The sequence below is a fragment of the Rhyacophila brunnea genome, unplaced genomic scaffold (genome assembly GCF_057557595.1).
Source record: "Rhyacophila brunnea isolate RB1 unplaced genomic scaffold, BYU_Rbru_1.0 scaffold_3, whole genome shotgun sequence".
NCBI lineage: Eukaryota > Metazoa > Arthropoda > Insecta > Trichoptera > Rhyacophilidae > Rhyacophila > Rhyacophila brunnea.
In genome coordinates this window covers 6,266,754-6,285,524 of record NW_028232965.1, presented here as the reverse complement: position 1 = coordinate 6,285,524, position 18,771 = coordinate 6,266,754, and the positions used below count along the sequence as shown (strand labels likewise).

The 18,771-nt window shown below is 29.6% G+C and overlaps 1 protein-coding gene across 1 annotated transcript in view; it reads left to right on the top strand.

Annotated features, from left to right (window-relative positions):
* Positions 1–376: 376 nt before the first annotated feature.
* LOC147067790 (uncharacterized) overlaps positions 377–18,771 on the top strand; it is an 80,110-nt gene continuing 61,715 nt past the window's right edge. The window contains exons 1-2 of the mRNA XM_085952580.1: positions 377–807; positions 5,336–5,395. Of these exons, the coding sequence (XP_085808706.1) occupies positions 5,363–5,395 (33 nt within the window). The 5' untranslated portion in view covers positions 377–807; positions 5,336–5,362. The remainder of the gene's footprint in view (positions 808–5,335; positions 5,396–18,771) is intronic.

Genomic DNA, 18,771 nt, shown 5'->3' with positions numbered 1-18,771 from the left:
TAATATCATCATACAAATGCAATATAATTGCATCTTGTAACCAGCAGTTGTACAGTCAGGTTTCTTCCTCAACCGTCACATTCTTAACGATTGACACAAAAGGTTCACTTTCACTGTCTTCCGTGACAGTTTACTTGCAACGCAATTCTGCGTCACTCCGTTATCACTGGATTACGTATGAATTAGCGTATTTCTATGTTTAAATCAACCATTCTAATCGACGTCTCTGTAGAATTGTATCAAACCCTCTGCAGTTGGAGCATGCAATGAATCGAGATTGCCGTGGGAGTAATCTTTGTGAATCATTCGCTGTTACAGTTTTGGCGGGAATTTTATAACTCGGCTTTGGTATCAGATTGTCGCAAGTTTCATAATCAGTAAGCCGTCAGGCGTCGCAGACGCCGCGCGTATTTTTTAAACTCTCAGAGGAAAATTGCACACCGGATATACCAAACTAAACGCGCGAATTTTGACAGATAAAAGTATTTTCAAATATATGACGATTCGATTGTTTTGAGTTCTTTATTTGAATAGTATTTTAATTCTGTTTAGTTATGTGACGTTATTTAATATCCTTTGTGATATAAATGTAGTGTTTTAGGATTGAAGACGGCTAAATATATTTAACGAACTTTTCGAACGAACGATTTAATATTTTTTTCGTATAAATATATTGACTTGTGGCGATGGTATAACGATCGATAAAATTTCTTTTATTGATGCCTATGTATTTTATAACAATATAAAAGTAAAGAATCTTGAAAAAGTTGATCTGTTCAAGGAAGGTTGTACGCAGGTTTAAATAAGGTAAATAATTTTACTTGGATAAATATAATAAATGGAATATTCTATAACAATCCCCACCTACTAACAACATTTTGTTATATTATTATTATAAATAACTGCGATTAAAACACATAAAAAAAAATTAAAATATTTATAATAAAATAATAACCATAGAGTCAATAAATTACATAACCAGGTGCTGTAAAAACTTTAAAACTGCTAAATAATATAATTAGTTTTTTCATTTGATTGTGAAAAGCATATACATGGTTTTGTGATTTAAAATAATCTCAATAAATACAAAAAAGAAATAAAATAAATTATAAATTTAATTATATATAACAAAGTAAAATAAACAGATTGTAAACAATTTTAATTTCATTCCATTATATCTACGTGCATAATTTTAATTCGAATTTAATTAGGCATATAATTACTCCTATCTTAGTTTGACTTCATATCTATTACAAGTTACTCAAAGTATGATCCACAAAATACCTAAACTTCTATAAAATATTTCCAGAGATTTTATAATAGGTATTTTAATACAAACGACTAAATGAATTTTAAGTCTAATTAACTTAAATATTAATCTAAGGTCTGATTAATTTAATAATTAATTATTCGATTAAATATTTCTTTAATTAAATAAAACACAATTTTATGGTACTTATTCCACTTTATTAAATAAAATTCGTACCGGTTAGTCCTCTTCAAGGGGACATTATCATTTGATAATGTCCCCTTGAAGAGGACAAAACCGGTTCAAAATTTAATTAATAAAGTGAAATAAGTAAGTACTTAAAAATTGTGTTTTATTTAATTAAACAAATAATATAATGCAGTTCCTCCATGAATAAACAGTTAACACTATAAAAGACATTAATAATTGATGTTACCTAATCTAAATATTGTAGAGAAAAGGGTAGTTGTCTGGTTAAAATTATTTAACAAGTCGTAGGTATTATTATTAATCGATATACAAAAGTATGTATGTAAGCTCTACATACCTACAGAAGTTTTTAAAGGTAATAAGTCAATACCTACAAAATATATTATTCTAATTTCCTGGTACCTACTGCCCCTCATGTAAGTAAATATATGGTGTGGGACTTAATGTGTGCTAGTGAATTTAATTTTACGTAAAAATGGTATATTTTATCGTACACATTTATACAATTATCAACTAATTTGTAAACTAGTTAATATAATTTAGCTTTCTCACTACATGTACAAAACAACGATAGTAAATGCTACGAGCATTTGTTTTAAAGATCATGTACTTAAAAATTGAAGTATCCGACGTGACATATATAAACGTATGTATCAAAATGCCCTAAACGATTTTAATATATCTAAATTTATGACAGCTTCATAGCCAAAAAATTGAGAATGACTGGCCGTAAGCCCCGGGCAAATTTTTTGATATAAATATTATCCAATACTTATGTTATCTTGATTGATTTTAGTTAATGTCATAATTGTTCAATTATGGATGCAATAATAATATTGTGTAATAAGTATTAGGTTGGTATTAAATAATATATACCTACCTAAATATTATTTATTCAACTTAATGCACACACTCTCCTTATAAAATAATATAAACATATTTTTCCACTGGAAGTTATAATGAAAGCATTTTCTTTGAAAGCAGTTTTTTCTTTGATTTTGTATTTATTCTGTGGATTTTGTCAGTAATAAAGTAAAACAAGCATAGCAATTTTATTAACTTATATAATATATATTATATTATTAACCTATAACTATAATGAATAATACTTAATGTTTATGTATTAATATACCTCATTGAGCTAATTTTCGATCTTTAAAATGTTTTGTTATTTCTTTCAGTTTATAACAATGTGTTTGTAATAAAATGGTTTGTTGTAAAATGATTTTAATCTGGAAAAATTAAATTACCATAGAAAGGTACGATATTTTCTTTGATGACATAGTGAGAAAGCTTTCACCCATAATCAGTCAAGAGAGCTTAATTTAGTTTTTTTAATCCACCAGACCTATTTAAGAAAGTTACGAGCTTTTTATAGATTTCCTTACCAATTCCTTCCAGAACGTAAGGAAGCCTTCGGAGCCTTTATAATTATCCAGAAACCAAATTAACAGCATTTTAAGTCTTTCTTACCAAATACATTTTACAAATCTCTCACTTAGTTGTGATTTCGAACCAGCGGTCCGCGGAACCATGGGGCTCCGCGGGAATTCATAAAATCTTGACATGGTTTCCTGTAGCTTATTCTAAAACACTAAAACATTTTAAAGTTGTTGGTTAAATATTGTGCCATAGTTATTATTGAAGTAGTGAAAGTTTTAGATAGGAGGGACATTTTTGTAGCACTAATAAATGAAGGAATAATAAATACTTTTTTTTTGTACTTGATAGAAATACTGAATAAATATAGAATACTGAAATGTCATTTTGACATTTCATATTGATTTCCATAGTAAATCACATATATATTAATAATTTAGTTGCTAGGACCCCCTTAGCAACCAATAATAGTGTTTTACTTTTTTCCGAAATAACTTTCCATACAAAACGGAATTAACTGAAAATGAATTCAATTCTGCTTAAAAATGGCTAAAAGTATTAAAAAAATGCATTGTCATCGTGTTATAATATATATTAAAAATTTCAAATGTCTAGCTAGTCGGGAAGTTAGTTAAAATCGTCCAATACAAATCTTGGACAAACAAGAAAAAATTTGTACTCGACAAACAAGAATACGAGCTAATAAAAACGTGGTAAAATTAGGTGAGTATCTGTAAAGTTAACAGTATTGGATATCACAGCCTACTACGCACTGCTTCTTTTGTTTCTATCAAAGATTTTAAAATTTGCCGATTAACGTTACGGGTAATGCAAAGCATTGATGTCCCTTTTGCATTTTTTGTTTAGTACCTAATAGTACCTAGTACCTAGTAATGTAGAAGTACCTCTGGTCATATAAATATATCCGAAATGTAGACAATAAATGGTATAGGTACTTACTCTTTTAATATATTTTTTTCAACATAACATTGATAGTTGCTTCACTAATAATTATTAAAAATAGTAAAGTTTTCATGCACTACTTCGGAGCGGCAGATTTTAATAGGTCATAAAACTAAAGCACCTAATATATATTTCTAAATATAGTAAAAGGTGAGATTTGGAGTGTACTTTTCTTTCTGGACCAGTTCGTTTCACGAGATTTCACAAAATGCTTCAAGTGTTCTGCCATACAAAAATAGTTGAGAATCACTGCTCTATGGTGTATTTTTAATATCCGAAAAATTAGTATACGATTTTTAAAATAAAGGACAAAGTTGAGTTTTCAAAACAAAATATATCAATTGGACGCCACGCGTAAATAAATGTCTGTCCTCTTTATTGATAATTAATGGTCACAGACTAAACACCAGATTTTTTGAGCATATACTTAGGTAATATGAGAATTTTTAATTCATGTACAACAGTCATTATCGAGATATATGAAAAATTACAGGATATGTCAGAATGTTTGCGGTGTAAGTATAAGTATGTACACTTTGGTCATAGTATGATATTATGTGTCATTGTATTGTCAAAATATGACACTATTTAAAAACTATAAATTCAATACAAATTGCTAATATTCGTCATCCTACTGAAAGAAAAATCTTAACAATCGTTTAGCATAATATTTTTCCATGTTGCAATAATACATTTTCATTACCGTACAACAGACATGCACATAATTGGCGTATTAAAAACATTATGTGCCAAATAATTGCTTTGCATAAACCACGATGTCGCTAAAATGTATTAACAATGAATCATTAAAAGACTCTTCGACATTGAATGATATCTAAAATTACATCATGATTGGTTCCTCGTGAGATGATTGCACATTTACATTACGATTTACTGTGGGCCTACATGTGCCCACATATAACACCTACGGTCCTGCCAAGATTCTTTGAATTTCAATCGTTTCCTGGGCTTAATTTAACACTACAATTAATAAATCGATTCCTATATTTTATGCTTATAATGAAACTCCTTATTGTTACTAAATGCGAAGTCATTTTCAATAAAGATAAACTGAAGGATACTAATTTCATTTAATCCAAAGCAACATGGTCTCTTTCATGTATCGCAAAAAAGTACTTAGTAGTTTTTTTTTTCAAACAAACGTAACTTAATTAAACCGTGTTTGTATTTTATACAACTAATGATTTTCGAGTCGTAGATAACTAATAGAATATAATTTTATTATTTGGTTTCTAAATATTTTCAATTATTAATAGTAGCAACATTTACATTCCATTGTAATTTACTTAAGAGTACTTTGATAAGAGTTGTAATAATTATGCCAATTGTTTATTTTTCCATTGCAGGAAAAAATCAATTATAAAAATACACAATTCCTAGTTATTTTTGTCATGTTCATTCTAAGAAATTTTACATAAATTATTATTCATGTTAAACAATTTTTAGATTGGGTTAAAAGAATATCACATTTTACCCAAACAAAATTCACTTATTTTGATTATGTTTTTTTAGAATCATCAGCAGAGATCTTCATTAAAAATGCTGAGATTCCACTGTATTGGTGCATTATTGGTAAGTACAGTAATGTTATTTAACGATACGATATTGTTTTTGTATTTCATTTATCGCACTCCGGCAACACTCCGGCAACTTATTCCCATTTTTAAAAAACTACTTCCATTACCTAGTACAAAATATTGATTTTTACATTTTTTCATAAAATTCCAACCAATTTAGACTGTACCCAAAAAGAACTATGAAAACTTTTTGTATTATGATATTAATTGATTCTAAAATTATTTTAGCATGGTTGAATTAGTAATTTTAGAAAATAAATATCATATATTCTGACAACATTTTTTGATAATAAATAAAATGGCTGCTTTTTTGCATCACTTGTAATTTTATACAAATATTTATCTTAATAATGTATAAAAAAATTAAGGCTCGTAATCCCACAAACACACGCCGTTGTTTTATTTCAGTATGCGATGATAAATAAATCGCAGGGGCATAAATATACAAACCAAAATAACTTGCAGTGAATTTACTCATTAGTCTTAGTAACTTTTTAGCTACTTTCTTATTATTCTTTTCTTACTTAATTCATAAAAGAAAATTTAAGTGATGAAATAATTGTATTATTCATAAAAATCAGTTTTGACGATTTGCTTTACATATAAATTGCTACAGGCTCTCCAGACTTCAGATAATTATACTTACATATATTCTGAAGATGCTAAAAGGTGAAACCCAAGTATCTAAAAATCGATGACTCCGTAGTACAAATCTACAAATTTCCATCAATCAGTAGATAGTATAAATTAATAATCTTTGGTACCCATCAATTTAATATTTATCATATAATACAAATTAAGAGAAATTTACGACGATATTACGACTCTGCCATTCTTGGTAATATTGACTTGTGTGTCCCTGATAACTATCTTAGAAATCGGGAGCATCAGTTGTTTGTTCTCCCGAGGAGCAGAACTAACCTGCCATTGGTGATGCCAATTGGTAGAGCAATAACTCTGTTCAACCAAATTGCTTCGGATGTTGATATATTCCATCTACGTGAGAATGAGTATAGGTGGACGTTATTTTATAAATTCTTAAAATAGGGTCTGCTTAACTCATCCGGTGTACTTCCTTGTACCTATATACTTAATATTTTTTGTATTTACACATTTATACTATAGAATAACTTAATATTGCATAATTACAATATTACATAATACTTTTTTAATAATATTTATTTGTTTCTAAATGTCATGTTGTGAACGTCTTAAACTTATAATTTGTAATGTCCACAATATGTAAAATAAATTAAAATTGAAATTGATATAGTGGCATTTAAATACTATTTTAAGTTATTACCTAAATAGACATCCGTTACTTAATTTCTTTTCATTTTCGATTGTTATTGCTATAAAATATTTCATTGACCTTGAGTATTACAAAACTTTCGTTTCTAATGTAACACAACAGAAAGAAATTCTATTTTATTACGAAATCTGAAAGTTACTGAAGTAGATAGCTATTTTCAATTGAACAAAAAAAATCTACAATGATGACGCATCGCTTTGAAAACTTGAAAAGTATCAATATCGGCAACGTAATATGATAATTAGATGCAAGGAAGAAAGTTACATTTGATGATATCACGTCAGTGTTAAAAAATCGATATAAGGTCAAGTTGTGAAATTATTAAAGCACATCGAAGAATGTGGCATCGCTTTCGTTAGAGGCGTGACCGTTGAATTAACATTTTTAATCCTGCGTTGTTATTTTTAAATAAAAACGTCATCAAGTGGATCTCAAGTTTTCTAAGTCAATAACCGAAGCAAACTCACAACCGTGAACATTCACGATCAGTATGCGAATCCTCGATTTTAACCGACTAATTAATATTCACCTTGAGTTATAAATAAAATATTTTTTATAAATATTTATTAACCAAAATATGTATTTAAACCTACAAATAATGCAAATCGATTTATTTGTACGTATTTTCAATTTTGCATATCATATTCAGCTATTTCTATATATTCACTAATATAAACAACATATCGAGGGTTGAGAAACGACACCGCGTAAGTGACAAAATAACAACTTTACATGAGAGAGGAAAAAACTTGCCTGCACCCTATGTGTTTGATATTACAAATCCATTTTGTTGTCATCTATAGTGAATGTATGTGTGTAGTATGAAAATTACTTACATGCATCTGACAGGTAGCTGGCAGCAAACAAAATTATGCATTTACGAGTTACGATGGCTGCACGGCTTAAGCGTCGGCCTATTACGTCATGGGCCCTAGGTTCGAATCCTGGGTCTGGCACTTGTATACACAATGTTTTTCAATTTGTGTATGAGTCAGAGCAAGTGGCTGACATCCATTTCTCGTAAAAACAAAATCTCTTAATACTAACCTCTATAGGATCGTACAAGGAATGGGACGATTTGGCACCGCGAACTGGCCTCCGCCGATTGGCCTCCGGTAATTGGCCGCCGGTACAATCGGACGCCGGCCCAATTGGACGCCGACCCAATTCGACGCCGACCCAACTGGCCTCCGGGAGATTGGACGCCGTACAGTTGAATTAAATGCGCAAAGGAATAGACGTACGTTACGATTTGTTGGAGTAAATAAGCAAGTCAGTTTAATATGCTTCTATCTTCTCAGTAGGTGTACCTTATACATTTCGCGCTTGACACATTTTTAATATAGATTGAGAAAAATTATTATGCCTGATGATGTTTATTAAAAGAAAATTATTCTTCCCTCGCTAAAACTTAAAGATGCGCATAATCAATTAATTTATTGTCTATACATGGGTACTTATTTATATTTACAACAAATATTTAAAATAATGTTAGATGTTAGAATGAAAATTACATTATATTTCAGCGTTTTATCGACTTAATATTATAATAAAGCTTAAATATGTATATTATTATGCATAAATGCGTATTTTAAGATAGTATGAAATTACAAACAAAATATTAAGTAAGTTATCTGCTAAGTATAAATGTTTCAGTAGTTTGATTGATAAACTACTTAGGTACTGGATGCCGGATGAAATCCCGAAGGCCGAAATCCCGAATGCTGAAATCCCGAATGGCCGAAATCCCGAAAAATGAAAAAATACAAACATCAATAATTGCGCAATTTTTGCAAGAGAGACAAAAACCCATTTTTTGTGGAAATATAAAAAATGTAAAATACAAACATCAATAATTGCGCAATCGTGAGCGCAATTTTTGTAAGAGAGACAAATCCCATTTTTTCGGAAAATGGGTTTTTCTGATTGCGCAATTTTTTCAGGAGAGACCATTTTGTAGAACGAATGGATTTTGTGCATCTCACAAAAATTGCGCAATTCACGATTGCGCAATTATTGATGTTTGTATTTTACATTTTTTTTATATTTCCACAAAAAATGGGTTTTTGTGTCTCTTGCAAAAATTGCGCAATTATTGATGTTTGTATTTTTTCATTTTTCGGGATTTCGGCCATTCGGGATTTCAGCATTCGGGATTTCGGCCTTCGGGATTTCATCCGGCATCCAGTACCTAAGTAGTTTATCAATCAAACTACTGAAACATTTATACTTAGCAGATAACTTACTTAATATTTTGTTTGTAATTTCATACTATCTTAAAATACGCATTTATGCATAATAATATACATATTTAAGCTTTATTATAATATTAAGTCGATAAAACGCTGAAATATAATGTAATTTTCATTCTTACATCTAACATTATTTTAAATATTTGTTGTAAATATAAATAAGTACCCATGTATAGACAATAAATTAATTGATTATGCACATCTTTAAGTTTTAGCGAGGGAAGAATTATTTTCTTTTAATAAACATCATCAGGCATAATAATTTTTCTCAATCTATATTAAAAATGTGTCAAGCGCGAAATGTATAAGGTACACCTACTGAGAAGATAGAAGCATATTAAACTGACTTGCTTATTTACTCCAACAAATCGTAACGTACGTCTATTCCTTTGCGCATTTAATTCAACTGTACGGCGTCCAATCTCCCGGAGGCCAGTTGGGTCGGCGTCGAATTGGGTCGGCGTCCAATTGGGCCGGCGTCCGATTGTACCGGCGGCCAATTACCGGAGGCCAATCGGCGGAGGCCAGTTCGCGGTGCCAAATCGTCCTAGACCCGATCGTACATGGTCGATTAATAATAATAATAATTAGTTTTATAGTAGATACGAGATATCATTTTAAACGTTTTATAAGCTAAATATTTTTTAAAGAATGTTCAGCTTTCTTCGGTAGATGCCGATACTACCAATATATCCAATAGTGCAAAAAACGTATTTTAAACAAAATGTCATTTACGAGGTGTCGTTTCTTAAACCTCGATATTATTTTAACATTTATATCTCAGACTACAACTTTTCAAGTCTACATTATACTATTATTCATTAATCCATCGTCTATCTCACTCCAACATATTACAGTCTACGCCAATGCCAAAGATATTCCCCACAAACATTAATATATTTTTAAAACCTGACTAAATACATTTTTATTCAATAAATTTAATAAGGTTAAGTTATTAGTAGTTTAAATCATTTAAAATCCGTTAAATATTCCGTACAAGACTTATTTATTTTGTTATTGAGAAACGTTCCAGTTTTTAGTATAATGGGCAAAAGCTATTGCAAAAACAGTGTCACCTTGCATTTGATTCACTACGGCGTTTACCCAAGTGCCCAAAAACCTGCATTTATAATTATTAGCAATGCTTTATTTCAAACTATGTCATTGAGCCGAATATCATTATCCGCTAGTTTGTATTATAATTTGAAAGATTACAAAGAAATGACATAATTTAACTTAAATAATACACATTCTCTGGTAGGTAAGCGTAGTGTAAACACTGTTACGGATGTCTTCGTATAAAACACTAGGCTTATTGTTCCATATAATGGAAATTAACCATAGAATCCAAATGTATGCTTCACCACAAACACTATTGACAGAAACGTGACGTGTTTGCAAAATGTACTATAGCGAATGAAAACAATATTGCCACGTACTATTGTCATATTTAACACACAAGTAAAAGTAAAACTGCGTCAGGGCCCTAATCAGAAATCATTATAAGTAGATACATAATAAATCATTTTGATTACATCTACGGACTACTAAAATGTAACTTATAACAAATATACACCAAAAGTCAGGTAAATAATAATAGGTGCCGTAATTCCTGTATAGTAAACAGTTATTCAATCAGTATTATGTTGCATTGTTTTTGATATTACAAAGTTAGTTATTATTAATTATATAGTGGAACACCTCGCAGACGAAACCGATCCAGCGCATCTATTCTATACACAAGACTGCTATCTGAATGCTATATGAAAGACTGCTATCGAAATGCTGCAGTTTATAATATTTATATATTGAGGTAATAATACCTCAATATATAAATATTATAATTATAAAATTGCTACAAGAAGTAAGACATCTAAACTGTGACAACCGTCTATCACGCTCTAAAAGTTAATACAGGCAAGTGAGGGGCTGTCAAAATATGGCACTTTTGACAGTTTAGACGGTTTTATTGTAACAATTAACCGCCACAATAAATAAATATGAAAAACTACCGTCGATAGCCACATTGTGTATAGAATAGATCCACTGATGGTTATTATGTGTAATTGTGTACACGAACAGTATATTTCATTATAAAATGGCGAACGTCCGCGACTCCGTTCTCGTGATATGAATGGAAAAGTATAGTTGTTGTAGTATGAGAAATTATTTGTAAAATTGTCAATTAAATCAATGCTTTTAGACACATTATCACACTCGAACAAGCCCGCGCATTCGACAACGGTTGGATTTATATACGCCTCCTTCTATCCGCACTTTACCTCACTGCTTCATCGCTGCTATCAGTCCATTTTACTAGTTAAAGTTGCCAAAGTTTCATTAAATTTTATATTTAACTTTGAAACATATTAAGGTATCAAGATGAAATCATACTAATTATTATGTACCCTTAATATAGTTTATAAACTTGAAAACTGAAAAACTTGTATACTTACGTGCAGAATATCCAAAACGTAGATCATAAAGTCTATACCTACTTATTTAAAAATCACAGACACTTAATAGTATAAATTTAATTATTTTCTCTTAACATTATCATGAAGTATTAATGGTTTTTTCTCAGATTTTATACACATATTAACGCTTTCGCTTCTGAATAGCTAATGAGATTTTGATTGCCCCCTTTAAAATGCACGTTAATTACATCGATCGGCCGCCTGGTCATTACGCGCCGTGTGCGTCTTCCGCGTCCAAAGTATTAAATTTATGAATAATATTTTAGGTAAATTAACTATGTATAACCTACTTAATGCTTCAAATACACTCTATGACGATCGGTCATATATATGTCGAAAAACCTGTTTCTTATGTTGGTGTCCTGTGTCACAGGGTGTCACAGGGTGTAAATACGATGTCATAGCTGTCATACAATATGTATGTATAAATGTCGGAATGGCATAGATTTGATCATAGACACTAAAACGCTCTTAGCATATATGTGCCCGATCGTCATATAGTCTATTTGAACCATTACTAACTTCTACAAGTTAATTTAAAGCCTGTTGATATTCATAGACAATAAGATTGAAATACTTACTATAAAAAAAGAAACAGATCTTGAATATATTGTCATGTAGTGGTGTGGTGCAAATTCCATAAGAATGTGCGTGATAATTTAATTAAATATTAAAATACTGTAGACAATATTATGCATAATTGTATGCATAATACATGCAATCCACGTTAACCTTAATATTATATAATTTACAAAATATGCAGAAATACACAACTCTATCTTTCTGAATCATTTAAAAATGTGATGAAACACGATAATGAACTTTAAACCATTTTATTATTTGTCTACTGCTCTTTTACTATCCTTTTTCACACACTTTCATTTTTATCGCAGCTTAATAATCACAAGTGAACAGTTAAATACGCAAAAAAGATTCTTAGTTTTTTATACGATATTGTGTTTTGTTTTGCGTATTATAATTTCAAACATTTTTCTGTATACATTTACTTTTATACAAATTTATTACCAAACAACCCATGTATTTGTCATAATTTATTACTTAACGTAAAACTAAAATATATAACAGATGTTATATATAGGTAGTTTATTTAAAAATGACAAGCACAGAAAGTAAAATATTTTAATTTCTCCAAAATTACGAGTCAATTGCAATTCCAATGGAAAGTTTGCCGAATATATTTCACTATAATAATGTCATTTCACATATTAATAATATTAAAGGTACGGTGCATGTCGCACGGTGCGTGGTTTACGTATTAATAGAAGAATAATTAATGTTAGGTATATATCCGCGAATATCAAAAAACAAAATATGGGTATATGTATGGCTGTATTCTCAATTTAAAATGATAAATTTAACAATGATGTGCTTTTATGATATTAATATATTCTTCCAATAAGAAGAGATAGTAAGTACATAATAAAGACATAGTCTAAGGTTCAGAAGATATGTACCATATTTTTATTAAATAATCTACTTGTGACATTTAAAAGATAGAAAAAAACAATTTACGAACAGCCTGATTTAGTTTTTATTACGGTATAAAAATCACGCTTTTGAAATTGGTAGTTTACCTCTCGCATACATGAGATTACCAATATCAGTGTAGCTAAAAGGCGTATCCACTATCAATTTTATTTCAAGAGACCGGTCGGATGAAAAAAATGGGAAGGAATTCTGGAACGCTATTCTGAAGGTAAAATTTTCTTTTTAGCAAGGAGGGCTAAATAGATCTTGTCTGAAATTCAGCGGGGATTTTTTTTATAATGAATGATAACTAATCATATTATTAGGCTCTTCTGTGTCAAAAGCTTGCCAATCCTTTAAATATATTAAAAATAGTTCTGGCATTGCTATGAATTTTAATACAAAAAAAATCATATGAATCCCTTTAGGTATTGACTAAACTACTTGGATTCAATTAATAAACTGTTTGTTATTAAAATATTTTTTACAGGCCTAAAAACAAACGATCAGCTAGTTTTTTTTATTGAATGGATCATACTGATTTATTGTTTCATTACTACTTACAAGTAAATAGGCATTGTTTCAATTAAACACCACATTGTAATGGTGCGTTATCAAAAATTGTTATCATCGCATATTTAATAAAACCAGGAAACAGCTACCAATGGCCTTGTGTAAAGGTTGTGGGAATATTAATGTAGTAAGTTTGCAGTGTGATAATATCACTCGCTACCCTTCATATGCATTTATGTCATATTTTAAATTTCGACCACATTCGAAATCCAATTATTAACAGGCTGGCACTTCGTATTTAAAGGTTGATTGATTGGTCAAGTGTTAAACTGATTTTATGCTGTTAATATTTTCAATAATAAATTACACACTAGCTAATTATGAATACGTATTTTACAATTAAGCCGTTTGCCACTTTTTAATATTGTGATTATAAAAATTGAGCAACATCATCATCCCAATTATAAGATATATTATTTAATGAAAAGTGCAGTGCTTATGTAGTTTTACTAACGGTACATGATAGGAAGCATGGAACTAATACATTTTCTAAAATTATATTTCAAGTAATATTTTTTTATTTTTGTAAAATTCGATGTTTTTTTTAATTGAACATAAAACATAACTATGAACTATTCAAAAAAATTATTTAGTATATTATAAAGTATTAATTATTACTGTAAATTTTAAATTTAAATGATAAAAATACATAACCTTAAAATACCATGTACTAATAAAAATCAGATGTTCATTGAATGCATATTTTAAACGCTTTTTTGCATTCTTATTTTCTATTTGCATTTAAAAAATATTTATTTTTCTTTTTAAAGTTTTTAGGTTAGATGTAAATTATAAATACTTTTTAATGTAATTTATCATAAAATTTTAATACATGTTTCGTTACGTAGGAACACCCGTAATCTTTTAATGAAGATTAGAACTGCATAGATACTTGTATATAGAATTTTTTTTTTTAAATATTATTGATTAATTTTAATCAAACTAAAATATTTTTAGTAATTATTCGACTTTCAATAAATAAATTTTGACAGGTTTCATTCACCTTAGAGGGAAATTATCAACTGAATAATATTTATAAAACATTTATTATTTATTAATTACTTAATTATTTGTGTCGCCTTTTAAATTGCAGTTCCACCATGAAATTGACAGTTAACACAATAAAAGATTTTTTTTAATAGTAAATTCTACCTATTTTGATTGTAAAGCATTTTGAAGTATAGTATTGTAAATGTATAGACAACTTGCCAGCCAAAACTATATTTTGACAATATATAATGTCCATGAAACAATTACATCTCTATTAGTAGTGAGAGATGTTTTGAGTAAGTACGCTTATTTACGTGTATACTTAAATTCATAAGTACCAAAGTCACCTGTTTAAGTGAAATTTTCTAAATATATTTCCATATCGTATAATATTAATTACATAATAATATATTATAATTTATTAGTAGGCACCTATCGCTTATTAATTAGCGTACAAGCATATTGACTTTATAAGTACATGTCAATGGCATAACAACAAGAAATAATCTACAATGTGTTTCACATTTTATAGGATAAGATAAACACATCTTCCGGTTTTCTCGCGGTTCTGAAACCGCAAATTACTCATGTTAGTCGTTTGATACCGGGAATTCCATTTCCTATGTAGTAAAAATTAATTTCTAATAGTTAGTTGCTGGTTAGTTAATATAAACATACCAAATCATGCCTCACTGAATATTATGTATCTCAAAGTAAGTTAGTATGATTATTTTATAACTTCTATAATTTATCATCGTACACAATATATGTTTAGTTTTTTTAATTGGCTCTACAAATCGATGTGGATCTTGGCCACCTCACGAAGAAGTTTCGTAAAAGATGTTTGTTTTTTACGACACATGGATATCAACCACTTGTTCAACTTATTAAGACCATACTTTCATTCCAAACATACATTGAAAAAACAATATGCGATTTTCTAGATCCATGATTTAAGCCCGAGACCCACGAGAAGCCGATGCGATACCACTCGGTCATCGTGGGCTATACAATTTTTTGGTTAAAAAATATCAAATTAAAGATATTTATGTGTAATAATTAATAAACTATGTTTTATTTTAAATTGAATCACGTGATCAATACAATAATATAAACTGGCATCCATACGTAGATCTTTTTTGAATGTGTTAGACAGTAGTTATACAGTACTGAATGAATGAATGGCGATTTCCACCCCGGAAGTTTACAACATTGCTTTCCACCATTATCTCTCCCTTGATAACTAGTTAGAAACACCGCGAGTCTGAAGGTCATTGTCTACTTCGTTAAGCGTTTTGACGATTATCCATTGTTTCCATGTGTGCCACCCAATGGAGTCTTCCACACACTACATATTGTGTCTATTAATTTTTGCATCTTTCTTACAGTATGGGTCCATGTTCATATAAATATTTGTGCGCACCGTAGCACGGGAAAGTGCATAATGCAGAAAAACTACAAAAGAAACCACTAGACAAGGATGCAGAGAAAAGGATATGATGAAATACCAATTTGCTGGAAATTATGCGCAGCGATTTAGACAAATGCAATTATAAAGTAATACCCTATAATCACTAGATAGCTACAAAGTCGTCCTAAAACCTGCTGAATCGACAAATTAATCAATATTGGCGAATAATTAGGAGTCGATACAAGTATAAAGAGACAGAAAATGGCAGTTTAAATTGACAATAGCTTATAGTGATGATGATGGCTGTTGTACAATATAGATCCTTAATTTAATATTCGTCATTACTAATCTATTTTTGTAGTGGGTTCTTCTATGATCATCTTATTACTTAACAATATTACTCATCCGTTTAAGATTCAGAAATAAATGACAATGACGAAATAATTGTACAGGAAACATGACTTTGAAATGGGCGCCAGAATTGCCTTATAATTATGTAAATTTCAAATTATATGACTTATTGAAAAGAACATAATATTTTTTTAATATATATATATTACTTTAAAATAATGATTAATATTTTATTCCATTGAACTATTGAAAATTAGTGTACGTGCCCACTAGAATTTAATAAAATATTTATTTATGTATAAACAAAACATTGTGGATATAACAATAATCGGAATTCAGGACATTCACAATGGTTACATGTAAATTTTACGTAAAATATTTCACTGTGGCACTGTTCGCCATGAGATTTCTTATCGGAAAAAGATGATCGTATACCATACGATCTCCAATTTTATTAGATTCAATATGAACATTAATTTAATTTTCATAGCTGATTTTGCCAAAATTCATGAGTTCAAGAATGAAAACCTAACCTAATAAATAATCCAGTATATCGGTTATTTTTAAAATTTGTTTGCTGCTGGCTTCCTGTAAAGTGTAAACTGACAAGAACCGTGTTTTATTTAGAGATGAATTTTATATCAGTACTATACAACCCAAAGAGGTTAGACGGTCTTTAATATACGGCCATATATTTCCGATACAACATTTCACGGTGAAGTGTGATACGGTGAACTGCATACGTACAAGTTTCCGGAACCGGGTCACAGCATGAGATTTAAATTAAAAAATAGCTGATTCTAATCACACAAGTTAAATAAAAATACGTGTTACAGTGGCATAACAATGCATTTTCCTTGTTCTAACTTATTTTATTTATTATTAATTAGTTTTCAGTTAATTGAGTTTCAATATTGTATACAAATATATACGATATTTGTATATACAGTATTGAATTTTGGGCCTGCCAATAATTGATGTATGACAATCCCTACCTACCGATGAAAGATTAAAACTAGGCACATGTAATGGGAATGGGCTAAACATGATACTCAGCAGAAAAATTTAGTGGATAACTAGAGACATTTTGATGCAGGGTTTTAAATGTATGAGTGTCCTACAAAAATGAAATACGCATTATGCACGTGAAATAGTATGTGTAATACACCAATATCAAATGAGCGTCAATGCATAAACCGATAAAGTTATCGGTATTCGACGTATGACGTATTTTTGACACGTGTTTAAGTTTATCGCGGATTATTCCTAACTATAGATCGGTTATAATGCTACCTACTCCTTACCCGTTATGTATTTCAGTTCCAATTATTTCTGAGTTCCCTGATATTATAACCATTGGAATAAAACACACATAATATATTATAGTCGCACATGTCATACTTTTACCGTTAGTTATTTTTGTAAACGTTCGATTTTTTTTCAAACGCCTTCATGTCCGTTTAGTTACTAAAACTATTTCTAGAGGAATACATATTTCTGAGTCGTGTTTTCAGAAACGTTATATTTACATACAGATGGTCATTCACTCTTCTTGAGAAAATGTATCACGTAACTTACCGAGTCAACGCGATTTATTCGCTTCACAGTTGGTCCATAAAGACATTTAATTTACTAGCCAGGAGTATAAAACTATTATAACTTTACCATACAACTTTATTCTGTAGAACGTGAATATATTTAATAGATACAAATAAAATACTGAGATATTTAAGATTATGAAAAATAGGTCACGTTTTAACTTGTAATTACAACAGTATATTATGGAAAGTTCTACCACACTTGTTTAGTGCTTTGGTGCTTGGTATTATAGTGAGAGTAAATTGCGCAGATACCATTTATTTCAGTGCGCAAAACGTATGTGATCGTTTATCACGGCCAGTGTTTACATCGCTTCTATTGTATTGGTTTATCCTGCTCTGCCACCCTCTTTCTCTCTTACTTCTTACTCGCCGTATCTATAGAATATAATTTATTACATAGTAATAAATTATATAAATTAAAATAAAACATATATTATTATAGGTATGTAATATAACGTGTACAAAAAATGATTGGAATAAACTCTTGGTATTTAACGTTTAGTTGACAATTTAAAATTTTCAGTGAAATGTTGAAATCTAATTTGGAAATGCTTGATAAGGTAGACTAAACCGGCCATGATCAATTATGGATATGGATAAGATACTTCTTCTCATTTATAAAAAGGAATATTTCCGCGAATGAGGTTTACTATAATCATTAATATAATTTTAGAGGCAGCAATTATAAATAAAATAATAGAGTAAATCAGAACTAATCTCTCAAATTCTTCATACAAAGAAATTCGTCTTCTCATTAAGAAGCGTTTTTCATGTCTTTTTCTTGTTGGAGCATCAGTTTGTTTCTTATCACACGTAAAAACTTTTTAATGTTGAGTACTTCCAAAATAGTATTTTTTATTGTTGAATTAACGAGAACGTGATATGGATTTTTAAAAAATTTGGATAATTTAGGTTA